Below are 24,000 nucleotides of genomic sequence, written 5' to 3' on the forward strand. Positions count from 1 at the left end.
GTGGGGGAGAAGCGGATCAATAACTGGGAAGCGGAGGAGGAGGGGGGAAACCCACAACTAGAACGACCCCCCCTTGCAGAATCTCAACCTCTTCGAGGAAAGTTAATCGATAAACTAATTAACTGCTTCGCAAGCTTTGTAATTGCTTGATCAGATATATTAGGATGAGGGGCTGGGGGGCTCCGCTTAGCCCAGGAAGAAAGGCCAAATTGTAGAATTCTTCGCTTAGACCCAGGGCTGGAAGGTTTTTTCGGTTGTTTTTTAATTGCCCCTTTTTTCGCACCAGGAAGGGGGGGAAATATTTTTTACAAATATTTGAAGGATTCGGTGGAACCGAAAATGCCACTCTGTTAAGGTTGGAGAAGGCGGGGGGAGGAAAATTGCCTCTCCGACTGCTCGTGGCTTTGGATCCCTTTGTCTGTTTCGCCAAGAAGACTGTCAAATCCAGGTTGGGATTCTTCTATTTCGTTCCGGCTTTTTGGGTGTTTGCTTGCTTCTCCTCCTTTGGGTACAATTCCGAATTCGAGGCTCGCTCCAGCTTCCTCTTTTTGGACCAATGAAGGAACCGGATGCCATCAAACTTTTCATTGGACAGATCCCCCGGAATTTAGAGGAGAAAGACCTTAAACCTATCTTCGAACAATTTGGCAAAATCTATGAGTTGACAGTCATTAAAGATAAATACACCGGCATGCACAAAGGTAAGACTTTTCGGTGGCCGTATCCGACAATAAAAGTCTCTTTGGGTTTTTTCGACAAGGGGGTAGGGTGGCGGCAGCTGGGGTTCCAATGCAAAAGGCGTAAGGGCCAAGCATGCAATAGAAAGCTCCGAGGGTGGCATGAAATTGCACTGTCAGTGGGCAGCTCTGTGGCTGCCACCACCCCAGACGAATGGGGAGATTCGTTTCGCGCACCGAAAATTCACCAGGGTGTGGAACTCTTAGGGTTAGAACAGGGGCGTCAGGCATGTGAGAATCCAGGGATGCTGGAGGCGGTGGGGGGGGGTAGCAGGAGCAGATGGTAAGGAGAGAGAGAGAGAGGGGAAAAAATGAAACCAGCTATCCTGAATGAAAGCTGGGTATTTAACTGTCTGTGCCGGCAGGCGGGCGATTCTCAGTGGGGGACACAATGCCAAGATTCCCGGTTAATTGGGCTGTAGGACGGGGGATCAAGTCTGGCTTATCAACAAGAGTGTGGGAGAGGTGTGTGGGGCGGGGGAGAAACCAGTTCAGGTGTCTGGGTGGCTCGCTTGTATCTAAGGGCGCTTTGACTCGCGAAAGGCTCATACCCCGAAAACCTCGCTGGTCTCGAATCTAGCTGTTCGCTTGTATGTGAAGGGTTCGAGAAAGTGTTGAAGCCCTTTTCTCCGGCAGGGTTTCTCCAATCCCTTTTTGTTTTCGTTATAAACAAAACGACCCCGCTCCGCCCCATCAGATCCACGTTTATGATAGAACCACTTCCGATTTTCCGTAGCTTAATTATTTGCACCGTTTTTGCTTGATTTGTTATTTGAAAGACGCCTTTGGCAAGCAAGAGAGGAAATAGATATCTTTCTTTGGCGGATCCTGGCACCGATGCTGGGGCAGGCGGCGAGTGCCAAAGGGAGGCATTCCAAGACTCCGTCCGCCAGACTGACAGAACTCCCGGGACTTCTCTCTATCACATCAGAGAGCTGCTTCCTTTTTGTTAGCTCTCTTTCCAAATTTCCCAGCAGATCCATCAAACTGCATGGCTCGTTTCTTTCTGTAGGCCTCGGTGCCAAGTGGTCTTGGGGAGAACAGGTTGCACATCTTCTTAATTGCCGGAGGGTATTTTTTAAAAAATAAAATTATATTTTTGAGATGCCTCAAACTTTTGGGGGTAAGCAGGAAGAGGGTTCGCTGCAATCGTTTCCCCACCTGCTCCAGGTTAGCGTGTAAACTACTGGCTAACCTCGAGGGTGGCTCTAATGGGAATAGAAAGAGTGAAATCTGTTTTGTACACCCCTAAGTAACACAACTGAGAATGAACGTAACACAAGAACATAACACAATGTACATAAGCCATCTTCTGGGTCACTGGGGGTGTAGGGGGGAGGTAGTTTGGATTTTCCTGCATTGTGCAGGGGGTTGGACTAGATGACCCTGGTGGTCCTTTCCATCGCTATGATCCTATGATTCTATGAAAGGCCATGCTAGATCAGACCAAGGTCCATCAAGTCCAGCAGTCTGTTCACACAGATATTCCTAATATCCAGCCAGTACCTTTCCGTCCATAATTTAAACCCATTATTGCAATTCCTATCCTCTGCTGCCAACTGGAACAGCTCCCTGCCCTCCTCTATGTGATGTAGGACCTTCCCTCCAATGTCTAATTGGCATCTCTGTCCAGTTTGCCCCATGCAAGCATCCCACATACATAACATAAGAAAAGTCCTGCTGGATCAGACCCAGGCCCATCAATTCCAGCAGTCTGTTCACACAGGGGCCAAACCAGGTGCCTCAAGGAAGCCCACAAACAAGATGACTGCAGCATTGTCTGGCCTGTTTTCCACAGCATCTCATATAAGGGCCGTGCTCCTCCGATACTGGAGAGAATAGGTGTGCGTCATGACTAGCATTCATTTTTACTAGTAGCCGTGAATACCCCTCTCCTCCATGAATATGTCCACTCCCCTCTTAAAGCCTTCCAAGTTGGAAGCCATCACCACATCCTGGGGCAGGGAGTTCCACAATTTAACTGTGCGTTGTGTGAAGAAATACTTCCTTTTATCTGTTTTGAATCTCTCCGGTTTCAGCAGATAATCCCACATTCTGGTATTACAAGAGAGGGCGAAAAGCTTCTCCCTGTCCACTCTTTCCGTACCATGCATAATTTTATAGACCTCTATCATGTCTCCCCATAACCACCTTCGTTCCAAGCTAATTGAAGTGAGAAGGTTGCAGAATTTTTAAAAAATAGAGATAAAAATTAATTGCAATTGGATCACAGGATCAAGCTTCCCTTGCTGTGAATTCAGCAATGTATAACTTTTTTGGGGGGGGGGAGAGGGAGGGGAGGAGAAGAGAGATCGGCGGTCTCACTGGAGCCTGGGCTTGTTGATCCAGGCCTCGAAGTTGCTTGGCAGGTGTTCAGCACGGCGTCCCGTGAAATTTCGAGGTGCCGGGAAACAAAAGTTGATGTTTGCTGAGAGCCATTCAAGTTGAAGAGAAGAGAATTAATTACTTCTAGTACCTGCTGGGAGTTTTTTTTTTTTTTTTAATTTAAACACAGGTGTGGAGTTTTGTTTTGCTTTTAGTCTGATAGCCAACTGCCATCACGATGAATCATGTGGGGAGGAGAGCGGCCAACTTTTGAAAAACCCACCTCTGCTCTGCACCTATACCTTGTGTATGTGTTAAGTGCCGTCAAGTCGCTTCCGACTCATGGCGACCCTCTGAATCAACATCCTCCAAAACGTCCTATCTTTAACAGCCTTGCTCAGGACTTGCAAACTGAGGGCCCTGGCTTCCTTTATAGCAGTGGTTCCCAAAGTGGGCAGTACCACCCCCTGGGGGGGGGTGGGATTACCTAGGGGGGCACTAAGAGGCAAGGGGGCAGCGGGGTGTGTGTGCTAGAGATTGGCCCCTTCAGCTGTGTCGTTCACTAATTTACAATAGATCAAGCTACGGCACCATGCTGGCAAATTTGGGGGGAAACTATCAGAATTTTTTTCCAGACTTTGAAAAGCTGGTACCACTGGATCAAGTTCATCGGTTTTGTTGAATACATTTCAACTAAAAAAGTTTTAATTTGATTTTGAATAGATGTGTAATTAATTGTGACTGTTTTGAAATTTTATTGTTATTATCTTCTTAAGTGAGTCATGCAAACCCCTAATTTGAACAATGCTTTTTATAGGATAGGGTAGGGGGTGCTGGGGTTCAGTTTGTGGAACCAAGGGGGCGGTGACCTGAAAAGTTTGGGAACCACTGCTTTATAGAGTCAATCCATCTCTTGTTGGGTCTTCCTCTTTTCCTGCTGCCCTCAACTTTTCCTAGCATGATTTTTTTTCCAGGGACTCTTGACTTCTCATAAAGTGACCAAAGTACGACAGCCTCAGTTTAGTCATTTCAGCTTCTAGGGTCAGTTCATGCTTGATTTGATCTAGATGGTGTGTGTTTTTTGGCAGTCCACTTATTATTTTTTTTGGCAGTCCACGGTATCTGTAACAGACGCTCGCAAATATTACCAAAAGATTGTGCATTTTTTTGCCAGGCTGTGGAAAGTGATAGGCACAAGAAGCTGGTTTTTTTTGTAGTCAGTTGGCAACCCTAAGGGTAAGGAAACAGTGCAATCTTAAAAACACTTTTCTGGGAGTAGGCTCCACTGAATATACTTGAGTAGGATTCTGGGTAGACCTGTTTAGGATTGTGCTCAAAGTGTCCCTTCTGAGATTTGGACTGAGAGAGAGAAAGAGAGTGAGCATGTGTGTATGTCAATTTCATTTTTTAATGGAGAAATAAATCCTCATTTGGGGGAAATAAAAAATCTGTTCAAACATTTGTATTTGGTGGTGTTGGATGCACCCCGTTGGGGAAAACTGCATCAAAGCAACATTTCCTCCAATCTGGAAGGAGGCGGGGGGTTGAAAAATGTCACAAAAGTATGCCAAAACTGCTTGTTCCATAAAAATAAAAATCCATTGAGGAATATCGCTATTTGGAAGGGGATTTTGACATCTCCGGGTTCATCATTTCCAGAGGGCAATGCCCACCACCATGGTCAGAAACTAAGAATTTCTCTGCTGGATCCAGCAGCGCAGTTAGGTCATTTTAGACTCTCTGATCTTGTGGTGTGTGTGTGTGTGTGTGTGTTTAAATGGTCATGTGTCCTTCAAGCACAAAGCACAGCATAACCATTCAACACATTTCTCTCCTCCGATCCCACTATGTCTACTGATAAACCCGCACGGTGTAAGCCGATTCTAAGCACAGTGTAAGCTGATTCTGATCTACTCAGAAGTCAATCCCACCGCATTCGGCAGTAGTTGTAGCCACAGACTGTGTTCCAGTAGGCCCTGAAGAGACCCTGCTTGAGGGTTCCAGACTTCAATGCCATAGAGTCTAATTGCCAAAGCGGCCATTTTCTCCAAGTGAACTGATCTCTATTGGCTGGAGATTAGTTGTAATAGCAGGAGATCTCCAGCTAGTACCTGGAGGTTGGCAACCCTAGAGATCTCCAGCCATAGGGTTGCCAGCTCCGGGTTGGGAAATACCTAGAGATTTTTGGGGCGGAGCTTGAGAAGGGTGGGGTTTGGGGAGGGGAGGGACTTCAATGCCAGTGGCCAAAGCGGCCATTTCGTCCAGGTGAACTGATCTCTATCGATTGGAGATCAGTTGTAATAGCAGGAGATCTCCAGCTAGTACTTGCAGGTTGGCAACCTTAGTGTCCAGGCCCCTGATCATCCTTGTCACTCTCCTCTACACCCGCTCCATTCTGTCCACATCCTTTTTGAAGTGAGGCCTCCAAAACTGCACACGATATTCTAGGTGCTGCCTGACCAATGCGGTGTAGGCTAAGGCTTGGATCCTGCCGACCTCCTCCGCTAATGGCTGCACTTTCCCGGAGCCTCTGTGTTGAAGGAAATGTTTTCTCCTAGTAGAACAGGTCGGCAGGATCTAACTTTTTAAAAAAAGAAGGAAAAAAAAGGGGAGAAGCCTGCACATCAAAGGCACAAATTCTTTAACTTTAGAAGAAGGGCTTGACCTAAGGAAAGGGGGCTTGAGCCCCCAAGAGTTGCTGCCACTGTAAACTGGGTAGTCTCAAAGATGCCACAAAAATCCTCTTTGGCTTTTTTTCTTGCCACGGATGAATACAGCAACCCCTCTGGAAAGTATGGTCTGCTTTGTATTAAGTATAATCCCATGATTTTGCAGGTGAAAAAAATCAGGCATGCTCATAGGGTTCCCAGGTCCCTCTTTGCCACCGGCGGGAGGTTTTTGGGGCGGAGCCTGAGGAGGGCAGGGTTTGGGAAGGGAGGGATTTCAATGCCATAGAGTCCAATTGCCAAAGCAGCCATTTTCTCCAGGTGATTTGATCTCTATTGGTGGAGATCAGTTATAATAGCAGGAGATCTTCTGCCACTACCTGGAGGTTGGCAGCCCTACTCCTAACTCTCCTAGTGCACCGAACAAATGCTCGTGAAGTCCGTTGTTTTGCTGCTGGGCTTATAGTCCGTGTTGTTAATCTCACCCCCTCGACCCCTGGCAGTGAAATCTCGGCTCCTCCGCCACTGAAATCTAGTCTGACGTCCTTAGATTTCTTCCCCCCCCCCCACTGTTACCAGGCAGTCAGCTACAGCTGGACCTAATATTTCTCTCCCTCTCCTCTGGGCATGGAGTAGGAGTCACTGGAGTGTGGGGGGCGGGAGGTAGTTGTGAATTTCCTGCATTCTGCAGGGGGTTGGACTAGATGACCCTGGTGGCCCCTGCCAACTCTATGATTCTATGATTCCCGTCCTTACTTCTTTGATTAGAACAAAGGAATCACATTGCATAGAAGTTATTTCTGTGCAATATGAAAGTACCCCATGCGGGCACAGGAGGGGGAGGGGGAAGGGTTGCCAACCTCCAGGTACTACCTGGAGAAAATGGCTGCTTTGGCCATTGGGCTCTATGACATTGAAGTTCCTCCCCTCCCCAAACCCCATCTTCCTCAGGCCCCGCCCCAAAAATCTCCAGGTATTTCCCAACCCAGAGCTGGCAACCCTTGGAGGGGGAGATCAACGTGGGTCTGACTCTGCACCCTGCTGTCCTGCATTTCTTTATGCACCAAGCAGCAGATTGTCCTGAATACTTCTGCCCTGGGAGTTAGACTTTTGGAACTCCAAAAGAGGCAATTCTTTCGACAATCTGTAGCTGAGATGCCTCCAGAGCCGTGGTCAGTCACTCAACTGCCCTAAAATATCGAAGTTATTTTAACCTATCAAGGCTACGATCCTAAACAATGTTTCCTCGCAAGTAAGTTCCCTCCTCCCCACTGTCCAGAAATCCATGGTGCCTTCCCAACATAAAAATGCTTAGCGTCAGAATTTAAGAGCATTTTTCTTTTCACTTTTTTTTTTAATAAATATTTTTATTGGTTTTTAATAGAATTTTTTCACTTTTGACCATTGGCCATGTGTTTCAAACAAACCTCCAAAAGGTCATGAATATTGAAAAACAACAAATAAAATAGCAACCCAGACTTGGAGTTTGGGGCTTCCCATCCATCCTTATATAACTGCAATTTAAATATTTTAAGGCGTGCAATTGGCTTGCATGAAACCCCCAGAAGGTTTTGGAATGACGTGTCACTCAGCAGAAACGTACCAACACCCCCCCCAAATCCCACGTCTGAGTTAGTTTTTCGGCCTCCCTTTTTTAAATTCTAGACAATAAGAGAGAAAACACACAGGAGTTGATATGAGAAATGTTGTATCTTTCGGGGGGCTGTGGGGGAACACAGTTGGTAGCAAGAAATGTAACTTGGAGACTTAACGTTTGCATATGAGGTGGGATGCCTTGATCTATATGGGCAAGAATGGTGGTGGAAAATGCCATCAAGACACAGCTGGTTTACAGCAACCCCGTAAGGTTTTCAAAGCAAGAGACGAACAGATGTGGTATGCCATTGCCTGCCTCTGCGGAACTCCCCTGGATTTCCTTGGTGGTCTCCCATCCAAGCACTTACCAGGGCTGACCCTGCTTAGCTTCCAAGACTGGGTACAATCAGGCTAGGCTGGGACATCCAGGTCAGGGCAGAGACAAACAGAGGTGGTTGGCCATTGCCTGCCTCTGTAAAGCAACCCTGGACTTCCTTGGTGGTCTCCCGTCCAAGTGCTAACCAGGGCCAACCTTGCTTAGCTTCTGAGATCTGATGAGATCGGGCTAGCCTTTGCCATCCAGGTCAGGACATGAGCAAGGACGTGCCCATTCTTTTCCGTCCGTTTCCCCTGCCCTTGGTGTTCACTTTTGTGACTTTTGCCTACCTCGACGGGCTGTACAAGCTAAGGCAACATCAATGTGAGGGGTGCCAGGGCAACCGGGACAGTCCTGTAGGGCGCACCCCATCATCCCATTTACCTGTGTAGAACTAGCTGTGGAGGGAACGGGCCAGCGTTTTATAGAATCCAAGTGTAAATGAAACCACTGCCAAATTTAATTCCTAATTGCCCCAAAGGGAATGTCTCGTTATAATTTAGAGGCAATTTCTTTTTCCAAATGCGCAAATAAGCAAGGTAGAATTATGGCCCGATAGTTTAGGCTCGGATATGATTTAAAACGTGAAAAGGGGGGCTGCGCTGGATCAGACGAAAAGACCATCTAGACCAGGGTGTCAAACGTAAGGCTAGCAGGCCAGATCCGGCCCCTTGAGATCTCTTATCCGGCCCGTGAGTCAGCGGAGGCAGCCACCCCCTCCAGTCCCCATCAGGGCTGGCGAGGCGTGGCCCGGCCTGACCAAATGACATTTACAGTATTTTTCAGTGTATAAGATGCCCCCATGTAGAAGACGACCCCTATATTTTTAAACCTAAAATTAAGAAATCAAGGGTGGTCTTATACATGAGGGCGTAGGGGAAAATACGGGGACCCTGGGAAGGCTGGTCGCGTGCCAGACAGGGCCACTGGTCTCTTTCCCGGCCCGCTCTCTTCTCCGCCCATCAGCTGACGCGCGGGGATCAAGGCGGCCGGGCTCTTCCTGCCTCTCTTTTCCCCACCTGTCAGCTGGCAGTCGGGGGAAAGAGCGGCGGGATGAGCCCAGTCACCCTAGTTGGCCTTCCCATGGTCGCCGCTCTTTTCCCCGACGGTCAGCCGGCAGTCGGGGGAAAGAGCGGGGACCATGGGAAGGTGGTAGGGTTGCCAGGTCCCTCTTCGCAAACGGTGGGAGATTTTGGGGGCAGAGCCTGAGGAGGGCGGGGTTTGGGGAGGGGAGGGACTTCAATGCTATAGAGTTCAATTGCCAAAGCGGCCATTTTTCTCCAGGTGATCTGATCTCTATCGGCTGGAGATCAGTTGAATTAGCAGGAGATCTCCTGCTACTACCTGGCTGTTGGCAACCCTAGAAGGTGGGCCAGGGCGACTGGGCTCTTCCCGCCTCTCTTGTCAGCTGCATTCTGTGTATAAGACGACCCCTATTTTTCTACTTAAAATTTTTAGAAAAAAGGGTCGTCTTATACATGGAAAAATACAGTATGGCTGTTACCGCACTTGTATTCCCAGCGATGTATTAAGAGTTTGAAAATGTTATAAAAAATACAGTTCGCACTTTCTATGTATTCCCACCGATATATTAAGAGTTTGAAAACGTTATAAAAAATACTGTTCGCACTTCGTTTGGCCCCTTTAGCTGTGAAGACGTCTTCCAGCCATTTATAAGCCGTGGTATCCAAAAACCCTTTTCAAGCGATGTTTTTTACAACATTTTCAAACTCTTAATACATCGCTGGGAATACAAAGTGCAGTAACCCCCAAAGTCATATCCAGCCCTTGTAACAAATAAGTTTCACACCTCTGATCTAGACATAGGATTACCAGGTCCCTCTTTGCCATCGGTGGGAGGTTTTTTGGGAACTGATCTCTTATCGGCCGGAGATCAGTTGTAATAGCAGGAGATCTCCAGCTAGTACCTGGAGGTTCTATCTGAACAATAACCTATGCTGAAAATTATGGCTATAACAAGAAACAACAGCACGTGGGCTCTATTAGAAATAACAATTTACTGTGTGAAATTATTTATAATAACCAAGCACTTATACATAAACGTCCAAGAATTTGTATTAGCAGGAGATCTCCAGCTAGTACCTGGAGGTTGGCAACCCTAGGGGGGGATCCCCAGTTCCCACCTGGAGGCTGGCATCTATACTCCGTGAGCAGGGTGCGTGCTGCTGTAACATGTAGGGTTGCCAGGTGGTGGCGGGCAAACCCCCGGTAATTTGCCCCTCTGCCCGCCGACCACCTAAGGGTCGGCGGGCAAACGTGCGCGCAGACGGCACTTCCAGTTGCAAACCGGAAGTGCCACACGTGCGCCGCTCTCCTGCCCCGAAAGCTCCTGCCGGAGAAGGGGGACCAGGCAGCCCTAGTAACATGTGAATTTGGCTAGTGAGTTTGTGTGGTATGGCAAATATTTGAAGGACTCAGGTGTTGAGGCCCCACCCCAGAAGAAACCCTATTCCTGATCATCGCCTACCTAGGGCCTTGCAGCAGGGGGGCGGGGCTTTTAAAGTAGAGATTTCCAATGAAGCACTCAATGGGGGCCAGGCCCATATCAAGGAAAGGGATGCTTTGGGGTCAGTCTCTGTGACAGGGTAGCAGATCCCTCCTGGCCACTGGTGGGGGGATGGGAGGGTACGGTTGCCAGATCCAGGTTGGGCAGCTCCTGGAGATTTGGGGGTGGAGAGAGAGCTTCAAAGGTTGAGCTACAAAGTGTATGCTATAACAAAATACAAAGCAGAACTACAGCTGAACATCAAGAAAACAAAAGTAATGACTACAGGAGAATTACACAACTTTAAGGTTGACAATGAGGAAATTGAAATTGTTGAAGACTTTCTATTCCTTGGCTCCATCATCAACCCAAAGGGAGACTGCAGCCAAGAAATCAGAAGGAGATTGAGACTGGGAAGGGCAGCCATGAAGGAGCTAGAAAATATTTTGAAGTGTCAGGATGTGTCACTGGCCACCAAGACTAGATTAATTCATGCCATCGTATTCCCTATTACTATGTATGGGTGTGAAAGCTGGACAATGAAGAAAGCTGATAGGAAGAAAATAGATTCCTTTGAAATGTGGTGTTGGAGGAGAGGGTTACGGATACCATGGACTGCCAAAAAATCAGTTCAGTGGGTTCTAGATCAAATCAAGCCTCAACTGACCCTAGAAGTTAAAATGACTAAACTGAGGCTGTCGTACTTTGGTCACATCATGAGAAGACAAGAGTCACTGGAAAAGACAGTCAAGCTAGGAAAAGGTGAGGGCAGCAGGAAAAGAGGAAGACCCAACAAGAGATGGATTGACTCCATCAAGGAAGCCACAACCCTCAATTTGCAAGATCTGAGCAAGGCTGTCAAAGATAGGACATTTTGGAGGACTTTCATTCATAAGGTCGCCATGAGTCGGAAGCGACTTGATGGCACTTAACACACACACATAACAAAATAATTACATTTATTGCAAGGTGTACACCATAAAATTGTTAAAAACACAGGGGCTGGAGTTAGGGTTGCCAGGTCCCTCTTCGCCACAGGGGGGGGTTTTTGGGGCAGAGCCTGAGGAGGGCGGGGTTTGGGGAGGGGAGGGACTTCAATGCCATAGAGTCCAATTGCCAAAGCGGCCATTTGCGCCAGGAGAAATGATTTCTTATCGGCTGGAGATCAGTTGTAATAGCAGGAGATCTCCAGCTAGTACCTGGAGGTTGGCAACCCTAGGGGGGATCCCCAGTTCCCACCTGGAGCCTGGTGTCTGTACTCCATGAGCAGGATTCGTGCTCAGAGAGACAATAGTTCTGGATGACTCTTGCAAAGAGCACAGGACTCTGGGCAAGGCAAATCTTTCCCCACAATATTTAACCCATTCTAATGGGGGATTTCTTCCCCCCTCCCATTTAGCTCTAAGGGTGGGGAAATCAATCCCCTGAGAGGGGCCTTGGATGTTTCCGTGTCCACGGTTCCCCAGAAGTCTTCCACAACTCTAGTTTTTTGCACCCAGAATTGAGATGCGATTTTCGGGATCTAGAAGTGGGAGACCAGCGAAACTGTGCAGATGTGGATTTTTGCTTCTTTGCAAAATCTCCTCTATTCGTTTTTGGGGTCAGCAACTCATCGTGCAACCTCTCCGCGCCACTTTCGCACACATGAGCACACCACCCACTCCCAGTTTTCTCCAGCTTTCCAATCCCCGGAGCATACGGTTTTCGGAATTAAAATTGGACTCGTTCTTGACCCTTGGCGCCTGAAGAAGTGTACTGTAGTGTAGAGAGCCAGCGTGGTGTAGCGGTGAAGAGTGGTGGTTTGGAGTGGTGGAGTCTGATCTGGAGAACCGGGTTTGATTCCCCGCTCCTCCACATGAGCGGCGGAGGCTAATCTGGTGAACCGGGTTAGTTTCCCCACTCCTCCGCATGAAGCCAGCTGGATGACCTTGGGCTAGTCACAGCTCTCTCAGCCTCACCTACCTCGCAGGGTGTCTATTCCCAACCATTAGAAGTCGCCTCTTTCTCCCCTTCCGTTTCCCCCGCGTTTTGTGGATGCTGTTTTACCCCAATCTTAATGTCTGCCTCGATCCCAAGAAAGCTGTTCCTGTGCATACTTGTTAATTTGGGTTTTTTTTCACCACCCCCATTCTTGCTTCTCCCTTCCACTTGCCTTTCCCCCTCATCCAACCCCTCCCCTGGAAGCTGGAATAAGCACTATAAGGCTGCTTATTTGGTCAGTTTCACAGTGAATGTTGGTCAGTTTCAGACCTCCACCTGATCAAAGGGGTTTTTTTGTGTGTGTGACTAGCAAGAAATAATCACAAACGACCTTTTGTGGAACTCCCTGCCCCAAGATGTGGTGATGGCTGCCAACTTGGAAGGCTTTAAGAGGAGAGTGGACATGTTCATGGAGGAGAGAGCTATCCATGGCCACTAGTAAAAATGGATACTAGTCATTATGCAATACCTTTTCTCTCCGGGATCAGAGGAGCAGGCCTAATATATTAGCTGCTATGGAACACAGGCAGGATGGTGCTGCTGCAGTCGTCTTGCTTGGGGGCTTCCTAGAGGCACCTGGTTGGCCCCTGTGGGAACAGACCGCTGGACTTGATGGACCTTGGTCTGATCCAGCAGGGCCTTTCGTATGTTCTTATGACCTATGAGGCTGCTTATTTGGTCAGTTTCACAGCGAGTGATGGTCAGTTTCAAACCCCTGTGCAGAGTGATTTGAGAAATTGACTGCAAATACTGTGCATCGAGAGAGCAGCATATCCAATGGAAATAAACCAGTGCGAAAAAGGCCTGGTTCTTCTAATGCCCCCTGAAACCAACTGCTAACTGAGCCCCAGACTGCACGTGCTGCCAGCAGACCCTGTGGTTGAAAGCCAAGTCTGCCCCAATTGGATATAAATTTGGGCAGGTCTGGTTTTTAGTGCAAAAGAGTGAGCAAGGGACTGCTAAAACCTCTGAGACCTCCCCCTCCATGTATCTGTGTCCCCCCCCCCCGTGTTCTCTCCCCACTGGAGCGCTGATACCAAAAATGAGTTTGTGGTTAATCTAGCTATCTTAAAGGGGCTCTCCTCCAATGGAGAGACAGCGCGGCATAGTGGTTAAGAGCGGTGGTTTGGAGCGGTGGTCTCTGATCTGGAGAACCAGATTTGATTCCCCACTCCTCCACATGAAGCCAGCTGGGTGACCTAGAGCTAGTCACAGCTCTCTTCGAGCTCTCTCAGCCCCACCTACCAGACAGGGTGCCTGTTGTGGGGAGGGGAAGAGAAGGTGATTGTAAGCAGGTTTGATTCTCCCTTAAGTGGTAGAGAAAGTCAGCATATAAAAAAACCAAGTCTTCTTCTTCGATGGACAAAAGCCGCTTAAGTTAGAGGAAGGCTCTTTAGGTTGAAGGAAAGCTCCCAAGTTTGCTCAGCAGGATGAGGGAACAGCTAGGGTTGCCAATCTCCAGATGGGACCTGGTGACCTCTCTGATTTACAACTGATCTCCAGACAACAGAGGTCAGTTCCTCTGGAGAAAATGGCTGCTTTGGAAGGGGGACTCTGCAGCATTATACCCTATGAGGTCCCTCCCCTCCCCAAACCCCACCTCCACAGGCTCCACCCCCAAATCCCCAGGAATTTCCCAGCCCAAATTCTGCCATCGTAGATTCACCCCATGGGCTGGAAGAAAAGCACTTGGAGGTTATTTAATATAATATTGCACGAAATAAATATATCACTCCCTGGATAAAACAGCTGAAGGCACTTTCTGAGAAGTGGACCCTGCATTATCTTCTATCAAATAGATCGGTCAGTTGCGTGAGAGATGTGGCGACTTTTCCCTTTATAGTATCAAGGTAAAATTACAATTCATTTCCCCTTTTTAAAGTGGGAAGTGGTTGATGGACAGCAAGTGGTTGTTAAACCTGGGGAAAGGAACTTGGAGGTTACTGAGGATCAAGCAGTGGGGGGGTGGGGTGGAGATCTCCAAGGTCCAACCCCATAAATTGGTTATATGATGTTCTGCTTTTAATTGATAGCTGCCTTGTTGGCCTTGGTAGGGCAGAAAGGTAGAATATAAATCCTGCAAATAAACACATAAAATAAATTTGCCCCTCATGGCTTCACATCTGTTGGGCTGTGTGGTGATAATAGGACTGCCAAAGTTGGGCAGTTAATGGAGACTGGAAGTAGAGCTGCAGGAGGGCAGAATTTGGTGCAGGGAGGGACCTCAGTGAAGTATAATGCCGTAGAGACCACCCTCCAAAGCAGCCGTTTTCTGCAGGGAAACTGATCTCTGTGGTCTGAAGATCGGTGGTAATTCTGGAAGATCTCCAGCCTCCACCTGGAGGTTGGCAACCCTGGGTGGCAGTGCTCGTCATGTGTACCTTTCGGAGTGCTTAACGTTCTTCGCAGAGTTCTCCCAGAAGACTGTAGAACAGCCCTGCAAAGTAGGCCAGTCTTAATTTCTCTATCTTGCACCTGAAAAGCAACATTTTGAATGCTTGGGAGAACCACCATCAAAGAAATGAATACATCAAAATAACTTCAGCCCCAAACAGCTTCCAGTAAAGGAGGCAGACAGCTGCGTCTGTGCATGAGTCACTGCTCTAGCCTCGCTTTATACCAATTATCCTCCTCTGCTGTGCGGGTGTGCGCGGGCGTAGGCAAGCGTTCACCTCTGCATTGGTTGGGATTGGACCGTTCTGTGATTCACTGGTGGACTCGTTTTACCTGGTCTTGGAGGAAGCAGCAGAGAACACGAATTTTCCCTTACCACCCCTTCCACATTCTAGAATGTGGAAATCTTTCAGAGCCTCATCTTTGAAACATTTAGTCCCACCTGGAATTCAGGAGCAAACATTGCCCGGAAAGGCCATGGCTCAGTTTGTAGAGCATCTGCTTGGCATGCAGAAGGTCCCAGGTTCAACCCCCAGCATCTCCAGTTAAAGGGACCAGGCAAGTAGGGGATGTGAAAGACCTCTGCCTGAGACCCTGGAGAGCCACTGTAGGTCTGAGTAGACAATCCTGCCTTTGATGGACCAAGGGTCTGATTCAGTATAAGGCAGCTTCATGTGTTCATGTGTCCCAATTTTTAGGGGAGGGGCTGTGGCTCAGTTTGTAGAGCATCTGCTTGGCATGCAGAAGGTCCCAGGTTCAACCCCTGGTATCTCCAGTTAAAGGAACTAGGCAAGCAGGTGCTGTGAAAGACCTCTGCCTGAGACCCTGAAGGGCCGCTGCCGGTCTGAGTAGACAATATTGACTCTGATGGACCAATGGTCTTATCCAGTATATGGCAGCTTCATGTTTTGGGGAGGGGTTGTGGCTCAGTGGTAGAGCATCTGCTTGGCATGCAGAAGGTCCCAGGTTCAATCCCCGGCATCTCCAGTTAAAGGAACTAGGCAAGCAGGTGATGTGAAAGACCTCTGCCTGAGATCCTGGAGAGCTGCTGCCAGTCTGAATAGACAATACTGACCTTGATGGATCGAGGGTCTGCTTTAGCATATGGCAGCTTCGCATTTTGCTGAGGGACGGTGGCTCAGTGGTAGAGCATCTGCTTGGCGTACAGAAGGTCCCAGGTTCAATCCCCTGGCATCTCCAGTTAAAGAGATCAGGTTGTGTTTGTCTGTTTTAAGTGCTGTCAAGTCGCTTCCAACTCATGGTGACCCTATGACTCAATGACCTCCAAAATGTCCTATCTTTGACAGCCTTGTTCAGGTCTTGCAAACTGAGGGCTATGGCTTCCTTGATAGAGTTCATCCATCTCCTGTTGGGTCTTCCTCTTTTCCTGCTGCCCGCCACTTTTCCTAGCACGACTGTCTTTTCCAGTGACTCTTGTCTTCTCATGACGTGACCAAAATACGATAGCCTCAGTTTAGTCATTTTAGCTTCTAGGGTCAGTTCAGGCTTGATTTGATCTAGAACCCACTGATTTGTGTGTTTTTTGGCAGTCCACGGTATCCGTAACCCTCTCCTCCAACACCACATTTCAAAGGAATCTCCTTTCTTCCTATCAGCTTTCTTCATGGTCCAGCTTCCACACCCATACGTAGCAATAGGGAATACGGTGGCATGAATTAACCTGATCTTGGTGGCCAGTGACACATCCTGACACTTAAGAGTCTTTTCAAGCTCCTTCATGGCTGCCCTTCCCAGTCTCAATATGGGAAGGCTGTAGGCAAAGTGAAAGACCTCTGCCTGAGATGCTGGAGAGCTGCTGCCGGTCTGAATCGACAATCAGGCCAAGGGTCTGATTCAGTATAAGGCAGCTTCCTGCGTTCACGTGTGTTCAGCCACAAACACCACCTCATTGGCGAATCTCGATGGGAAATATTTCCCTTCACGGCTAAATGGATCAGGCAGGAGGTGATGTCAAAGACCCTTTCTCTGTCTGAGACCCTGGAGAGCCGCTGCCAGGCAAAGTAGACTTTGATGGACCAAGAGGATAAGGCGACTTCATGTGTATTCAAACATGTGCATTAGAAACCCAACAGCAAGTGCCTCTGTTGGCTCCAGAGTAGGGTTGCCAGCTCCAGGTTGGGAAATACCAAGAGGTTTTGGGAGTGGAGCCTGGGGAGGGTGGGCTTTGGCAAAGGGAGGGTCCTCAGCAGGGTATAATGCCATAGAGGAGGAGGAGAGTTGGTTTTTATATGCCGACTTTCTCTACCTTTTAAGGAGAATCAAACCAGCTTACAATCACTTTCCCTTCCCCTCCTCCCCACAACAGACACCTTGTGAGGTAGGTGGGGCTGAGAGAGCTCAGAGAGAACTGTGACTGGCCCAAGGTCACCCAGCTGGCTTCATGGTGGAGCCAGCATGGTGTAGAGGTGAAGACCGGTGGTTTGGAGCGGTGGACTCCGATCTGCAGAACTGGGTTTGATTCCCCACTCCTCCACATGAGCGGCGGACGCTAATCTGGTGAAACGGGTTGGTTTCCCCACTCTCCCAAATGAAGCCAGCTGGGGGACCTTGGGCTACTCACTCTCTCTCAGCCCCACCTACCTCCCTGGGTGTCTGTTGTGGGGAGGGGAAGGGAAGAAGATTGTAAGCCGGTTTGATTCTTCCTTAAGTGGTAGAGAAAGTCGGCATATAAAAACCAACTCTTCTTCATGTGCAGGTGTGGGGAATCGAACCCGGTTCTCCAGATTAGAGTCCACTGGTAAAGTAGGGAAAGCCATTCTGGCTAGACCACCCTCTAAAGCAGCCAATCTCTCCAGGGGAACTGATCTTGGTCATCTGGAGATCAATTGTACACATGAACACATGAAGCTGCCTTATACTGAATCAGACCCTTGGTCCATCAAATCAGTATCTGTTCAGACCGGCAGCGGCTCTCCAGGGTTCCAGGCAGGGGTCTTTCACATCACCTACTTGCCTGGTCCCTTTAACTGGAGATGCCGGGGATTGAACCTGGGACCTTCTGCATGCCAAGCAGGTGCTCTGCCACTGAGCCACAGCCCCTCCCCTTAATAGCAGGAGATCTCCAGGTGCCACCTGGAGGTTGGCAATCCAAATGGAGAGGGACTTGCAACTCAACTTCTTCAGCCAAAGTGCTGCCAACCACCCTTGCAAACCAGGCCTCCAGATTTTCTAGTCCACGCTATTTTCCAGCTGGGCCTTCTGCCCGCACATGTGGGTTATTCAGTCTTGCTGGCAGCGGAAAAAAGCCTGCTCAGTGCCCGGGAGGGGGGACTTCATGCCTATGTGTGCATGAAGGGACAAATGTGGGACAGAAACGCATAAATCCGGGCCTGTTCGCCTGCAGGCAATCTTTGCTCATCTTAGGAGACCAGCTGAGCGCCTCCTTTAGAGGGCTAGCCTTTGCCAGCCTCTCTTCTGCCCCTTGGGAGGGAGATTGTTGGCAGCCGGTTCGCTCGGGCGAGATGGCACCATAAGACGGGCCCGGCGGAGTGCGACGGCTTTGCTTTTCCGCCTGGCTGCTTCCTGCGACAGGCTCGCTGGCAGGGAGGCTAAATATAGACTCAGCGCTCCGGCTTGGAAGAAAAGGAACATATTTTGCTCATGAATTTTTGAAAAAGGATTGGCGGGGGGTGGGGAGTGGGGAGTGGGAGAGAGGAGGGTAGGGCAAGCCATGCCGGAGCAAGGTTGCTTCCTTTCTGACCTGGCTTGGAAGCTAAGCAGGGTCGGCCCCGGTTAGTACTGGGATGGGAGACCGCCAAAGAAGTCCAGGGTTGCTATGCAGAGGCAGGCAATGGCAAACTACCTATGAATATCTCTTGCCTTGACCTGGATGGGCCCGGCTAGCCCAATCTCTTCAGATCTTGGAAGCTGAGCAGGGTCGGCCCTGGTTAGTACTGGGATGGGAGATAACCAAGGAAGTCCAGCGTTGCTACACAGAGGTAGGCAATGGCATACCACCTCTGAGCGTCTCTTGCCTCGACCTGGATGGCCCAGGCTAGCCCAATCCCATCAGATCTTGGAAGCTAAGCAGGGTCGGCCCTGGTTAGTACTGGGATGGGAGATAACCAAGGAAGTCCAGCGTTGCTACACAGAGGTAGGCAATGGCATACCACCTCTGAGCGTCTCTTGCCTCGACCTGGATGGCCCAGGCTAGCCCAATCCCATCAGAACTTGGAAGCTAAGCAGGGTCGGCCCTGGTTAGTACTGGGATGGGAGATAACCAAGGAAGTCCAGTGTTGCTACACAGAGGAAGGCAATGGCAAACCACCTCTGAATGTCTCTTGCCTTGACCTGGATGGCCCTGGCTAGCCTGATCTTCTCAGATCTCGGACGTTAAGCAGAGTTATCCCTGGTTAGTACTGGGATAGAGTCCATCAAGGAAGTCCAGGGTTGCTGCACAGAGGCAGGCAATGGCAAACCCCCTCTGAACGTCTCTGACCTTAGCTGGATAGCCCAGGCTAGCCTGATCTCATCAGATCTCAGAAGAGAAGCAGGATCAGCACTGGTTAGTACTTGGATGGGAGACCACCAAGGAACTCTAGACTTGCTCTGCAGAGGCAGGCAATGGCATAAGAACATAAGAAAAGCCCTGCTGGATCAGACTAAGGCCCATCAAGTCCAGCAGTCCCTCCACACAGTGGCCAACCAGGTGCCTCCAGGAAGCCCACAAACAAGACAACTGCAGCAGCGTTATCCTGCCTGTGCTCCAGAGCACCTGATATAACAGGCATGTTCCTCTGATACAAGAGAGAATGGGCTTGCATCAGGACTTGTAGCCAGTTTGACTAGTAAGCCATGGGTAGCCCTCTCCTCCATGAACATGTCCACTCCCCTCTTCAATCTTTCCCAGCTGGTAGCCATCACCACACCTTGGGGCAGGGAGTTCCCCAATTTAATCATGGATGCATCTCCTGATTTCATCAACCGTGGGGGAGGGGGGCAACTATCCCAGGCAATAGGATCAGGTTAAAGGGAACTCTTAAACTGTCTGCCCAATCATAAGAACATAAGAAAGGCTGTGCTGGATCAGTCCAAGGCTCATGAAGTCCATTAGTCTGTTCACACAGTGGCCAACCAGGTGTCGGTAGAAGCCTGCCAGCTATCCGCACTGTGTGTGTGTTTGTAGCCTGGTTGGCGCACATGGGATTCCTCCTTGCACAGCCGTGTGAACGACTTCTGTCGAGAAATGTGTAGTTTGATGTCAAAGTTCCCTCTGAGACGCTTGAAACATGACAGCTATGGTCACAACTGCCACGTTACCCGGGACCTAACCGATGTCCTCAAGCCCGTTGTCCTGTTCCCAAAAGGGGTCAGCTTGATGCCCTCTGGGAGACAATGGTAAAAGCCTCTCCCTCTTTTCCGTTGGTAGACTGCCTCTTCATGGAGTTTCCATTTAGTCCTCTCCCATGAACACATGAAGCTGCCTTCTTATGAACCAGACCCTTGGTCCATCAAAGTCAGTATTGTCTACTCAGACCGGCAGTGGCTCTCCAGGGTCTCAGGCAGGGGTCTTTCACATCATCTGCCTGCCTAGTCCCTTTAATGGGAGATGCCGGGGATTGAACCTGGGACCTTCTGCATGCCAAGCAGATGCTCTGCCACTCCATGCCAAGCAGGTGCTCTACCACTCAGCCACGGCCCCTCCCCACTGAGCCACAGCCCCTCTCCTGGCTAATATCCACCGATAGACCTTTCCACCTCCTCTTAAGTTCTGCTCCAACCCGAAAGAGCTTTTCTTATGGGCCCAAATGCCCATAAACAAAGTGCAAAGAGTGTCTAGAATCACATCTCTTGTAGGTTGTAAGTGGGCTTCTGCCATTACCAGCAACGTCCTTTCCTTTCTCCCCTCTCTTCTAATTTTAACATCTTGCCTATGAAAGAGCTCTGTAAAACATTAACACTGGCTCTCCTCTTTTGGATTAACAGTTGGCCCTAAGAAAGTTATTTCTATTGCTGCTGCTGTTTGAGAAGAGGAGGGACCTCAGCAGGGTATAACTCCATAGAGTCCACCCTCCCAAGCAGCCATTTTCTCCAGGGGAAGCGTTCTCTGTCATCTGGGGATCAGTTGTAATCCAGGAGATCTCCAGACATCCCTACGCCGATGCCGTATTTTGTCCCCTTACAGGGCTGCATAGGAAGAAAATAGATTCCTTTGAAATGTGGTGTTGGAGGAGAGGGTGACAGATAAAAAAAAAATCAGTGGGTTATAGATCAAATCAAGCCTGAACTGACCTCAGAAGCTAAAATAACTAAACTGAGGCTTTCGTATTTTGGTCACATCATAAGACGACAAGAGTCACTGTAAAAGACAGTCATGCTAGGAAAAGTTGAGGGCAGCAGGAAAAGAGGAAGACCCAACAAGAGATGGATTGACTCAATAAAGGAAGCCACGGCCTTCAATTTGCAAGATCTGAGCAAGGCTGTCAAAGATAGGACATTTTGGAGGCCTTTCATTCATAAGGTCGCCATGAGTCAGAAGCGACTTGACGGCACTTAGCACACACACACAGGGCTGCATGCGCACTTGTGATCGGCATGTCTGCACGTGAGTGGGCATCTTGGAGTTTTTTTCGGGGGTTGTGTGTGAGCTCTGTGTAGGGTTGCCAGCCTCCAGGTGGAGCCTGAAGATCTCCTGGAATTACGCCTCATCCCCAGACGACAAAGAACAGTTCCCTTGGAGAACATGGCTGCTTTGGAAGATGGACTCTATGGCATTATACCCCGCTGAGGTCCCACCCCTCCCCAAACCCCGCCCTCCCCCGGCTGCACTCCCAAAAGCTCCAGGAATTTCCCAAGCTAGAGTTGGCAACCCTAAATCTTATGCACGCTTCCTTTGGAACCAGAACCATTGAATGTTGGAGAACTTCCTTCCGAGTCAGACCAAGCCTGTATTTTATATATATATCTATATATATATATCTATATATAGATATAGATATAGATATAGATAGATAGATAGATAGATAGATAGATAGATATAGATAGATAGATATATAGATAGATATAGATATAGATAGATAGATAGATAGATAGATAGATAGATAGATAGATAGATAGATATAGATATATAGATAGATATAGACGTGATGCATTTTAAGAGTGTGATCGGGGTTCCTTTTTAAATATCGTGTGATAAGCAGAGGCTATCAAAAGTGCTACAAAACATGGATGCTACTGAATGGGCTGAATTCTCTTTTCCCAGCTGGATCTCTCCTGATTCATTTTCATCCTCAGCTATAATAACCAGTTTCTCATTCCATTTTCTAGTTACCAAAGCAACCTTTTTAAAAGCCTTTTGTAGCAGATTCACTCTTCGCAACCCTTTTACGGCTGTTTGGGGAAAGGTGAAAAGCCATGCCGAAAGGCTTTCCTTTTTTTGGGAATCTCAGTTTGCAATCTTGGAAGCGAGCCCACAGACCTCGGTGGGAATTACTTCTGAGTAAATGTGGAGCAGATCAATGTCGTTTTTGTTGCAGAGGAAAAACTCCCCTGTACGCACACCTGTGCAGTCTTATTTATTCACCTGGCCCTCTTGGTTATTTCCAAATATGGGTGGACGCGGGTGGTGGGGGGGTTGGGTTGTTTATTCATGTCGACAATTCTCTTGTGAAATTTATTTCCCGGTGGTTCTTGCATTCCTGTCTCTTGCACGGCATCGACAGATATATTTTTAGCCTTTTCCGTTTGGCTTGCCGGTGGAAGATGTTAAGTCGATCGAGGCTGGGTGAGAAACGATATTGCAAAAGGCATTTAGTAGGTGGGGGGAAAGGGGTTGGGGGCTAAGAAGCCAATGGGGGGAGGGAGGGGGAGAGAGAACATTAAGCAGTAACAGAATTTATTGCCATATAGTCATAACGGAGGTTTGGGGGTGGAACCTGGGGAGGGTGGGTTTGGGAGGAGGAGGAGGCTCAGGGTATAACGCCACAGAGTCCACCTTCCAAAGCAGCCATTTTCTCTAGGGCCATTTATGCAGGGTCAGTTTTGATGATTGCTCCAAGCTCTCTTTTTAAATGCGATCTTTAAAATGCCTATTCACAGTCCTGATGCAAAATAAGAAATTCCACCCCCCCATAGACACTCACCTGCTCCTTCCATTAGCAACCGCCGTTTGCATAGCTAACGCGCAGCTGTGATTTTGCTTGCTTCCTTGAGGGGATTCTTCGAGGCGGGGGCGGAGCAAACACAAAAGGTTGCGTTAAAGGGGCTCTTAAGAAATGCGAAGCAGGTATGCGTCAGCTTCGCAGTCACTTCCTGAATGACGGTTCAGCATGAAAAACTCAAAAAATTATGCGGGGCACTTCAGCCTGGAACGCGCTGCTAATTACCAAGCATAATGTGAGGGTCTCTGTCTTTGTGTCTCTGCTTTCCATCACCTGCTGTGTTATCAGTGAACTCGTAAAAGCAGTTCACACCTTCTGGTCTCAGGCGCCAGGCCTGATGGCCCATGTATCTTCCCCCCCCCCCCCGCTGTTCTTCCTGCCAGTACTCCCTCAGGCCGATGCGGCCTTGGAAGTGTGATAGCCGCCCAGACTTCCTGGGATCTGTCTGATGTTTTGTATTATGCCAAGCTTGTAACTTCCCATAACAATAAGTGTGAACCCCAGTGCCCCAGTGCCCTGGAGTCAATATATTCTGTAAACCCGTATAGCCCCTCACTTGCAACTTTCTACCTGTGCCTGTCTCATCTCCTGAAGGCTTCAATAAATCGATTGTTTCTGTATCAACGTCTGAGCAACTGATTTGGAGAAGCAAACTCAGAGAGGGGGATCTCTCACATTAAGTTGCAAGTCGTTGCCTCTCGGACTGCAGCTGTACCGCTTTGGACAGAATGTCAGCCGACGAGGACACCACCCCTAACCCCGATGCCCCCAAGGAACCGGACGAGCCGGAGAAGCCGGACCCTAAAGAGGAGGGAGCCAAGCCAAAGAAACCGAAGGGTCGCGCCCCCGACCAAGATCGGGACGGACGTCCCCGGGGGCTCACTTATTGGCTGGACTCTCCCAAGGGCTGGTCGCTCTCGCGGACTGCGGCGAAGGATCGCCGGTTGGCCTTCCCCAGCACGGGACTCGAAGGGGACCCGGCCCGCAAAGAGGCCCTCATGGAGGAAGAACGAAAGCAGTGGCAGGAAGACCGCCGGGCTATGCAGGAACAGATGGAGATCATGCAACGCGTAATGGGTGAGATGGCCACGACCCTAGATGCGCTGAAATTGCAACCTCCAGCCGGTGCTCCCCCAGACGGGGCGCCAGTAGTTCCGCCCGCAACCCCTGCCCCCCCGGCCCGTCGGGACCTGAAAGTCACGTATGACGGGTCGGGAGACCAGTTGACCTTTTTTATGGTCCAAGTAGACATTTTTATGCGGGAACAAGGCCGAACCTTCGTTTCTGAGGAGTCCCGGGT

The 24,000-nt window shown here is 49.1% G+C and overlaps 1 protein-coding gene across 2 annotated transcripts in view; it reads left to right on the forward strand.

The window, feature by feature from the left end:
• The first annotated feature begins 328 nt into the window (after positions 1 to 328).
• Positions 329 to 24,000, forward strand: part of CELF3 (CUGBP Elav-like family member 3) — an 88,040-nt gene continuing 64,368 nt past the window's right edge. For both annotated transcript variants that reach the window (XM_056852387.1, XM_056852388.1), the window contains exon 1: positions 329 to 701. In XM_056852387.1, coding sequence (XP_056708365.1) covers positions 557 to 701 — 145 coding nt within the window. In that variant the 5' untranslated portion in view covers positions 329 to 556. The remainder of the gene's footprint in view (positions 702 to 24,000) is intronic.

This window comes from Euleptes europaea, chromosome 7 (genome assembly GCF_029931775.1).
Source record: "Euleptes europaea isolate rEulEur1 chromosome 7, rEulEur1.hap1, whole genome shotgun sequence".
Lineage (NCBI taxonomy): Eukaryota > Metazoa > Chordata > Lepidosauria > Squamata > Sphaerodactylidae > Euleptes > Euleptes europaea.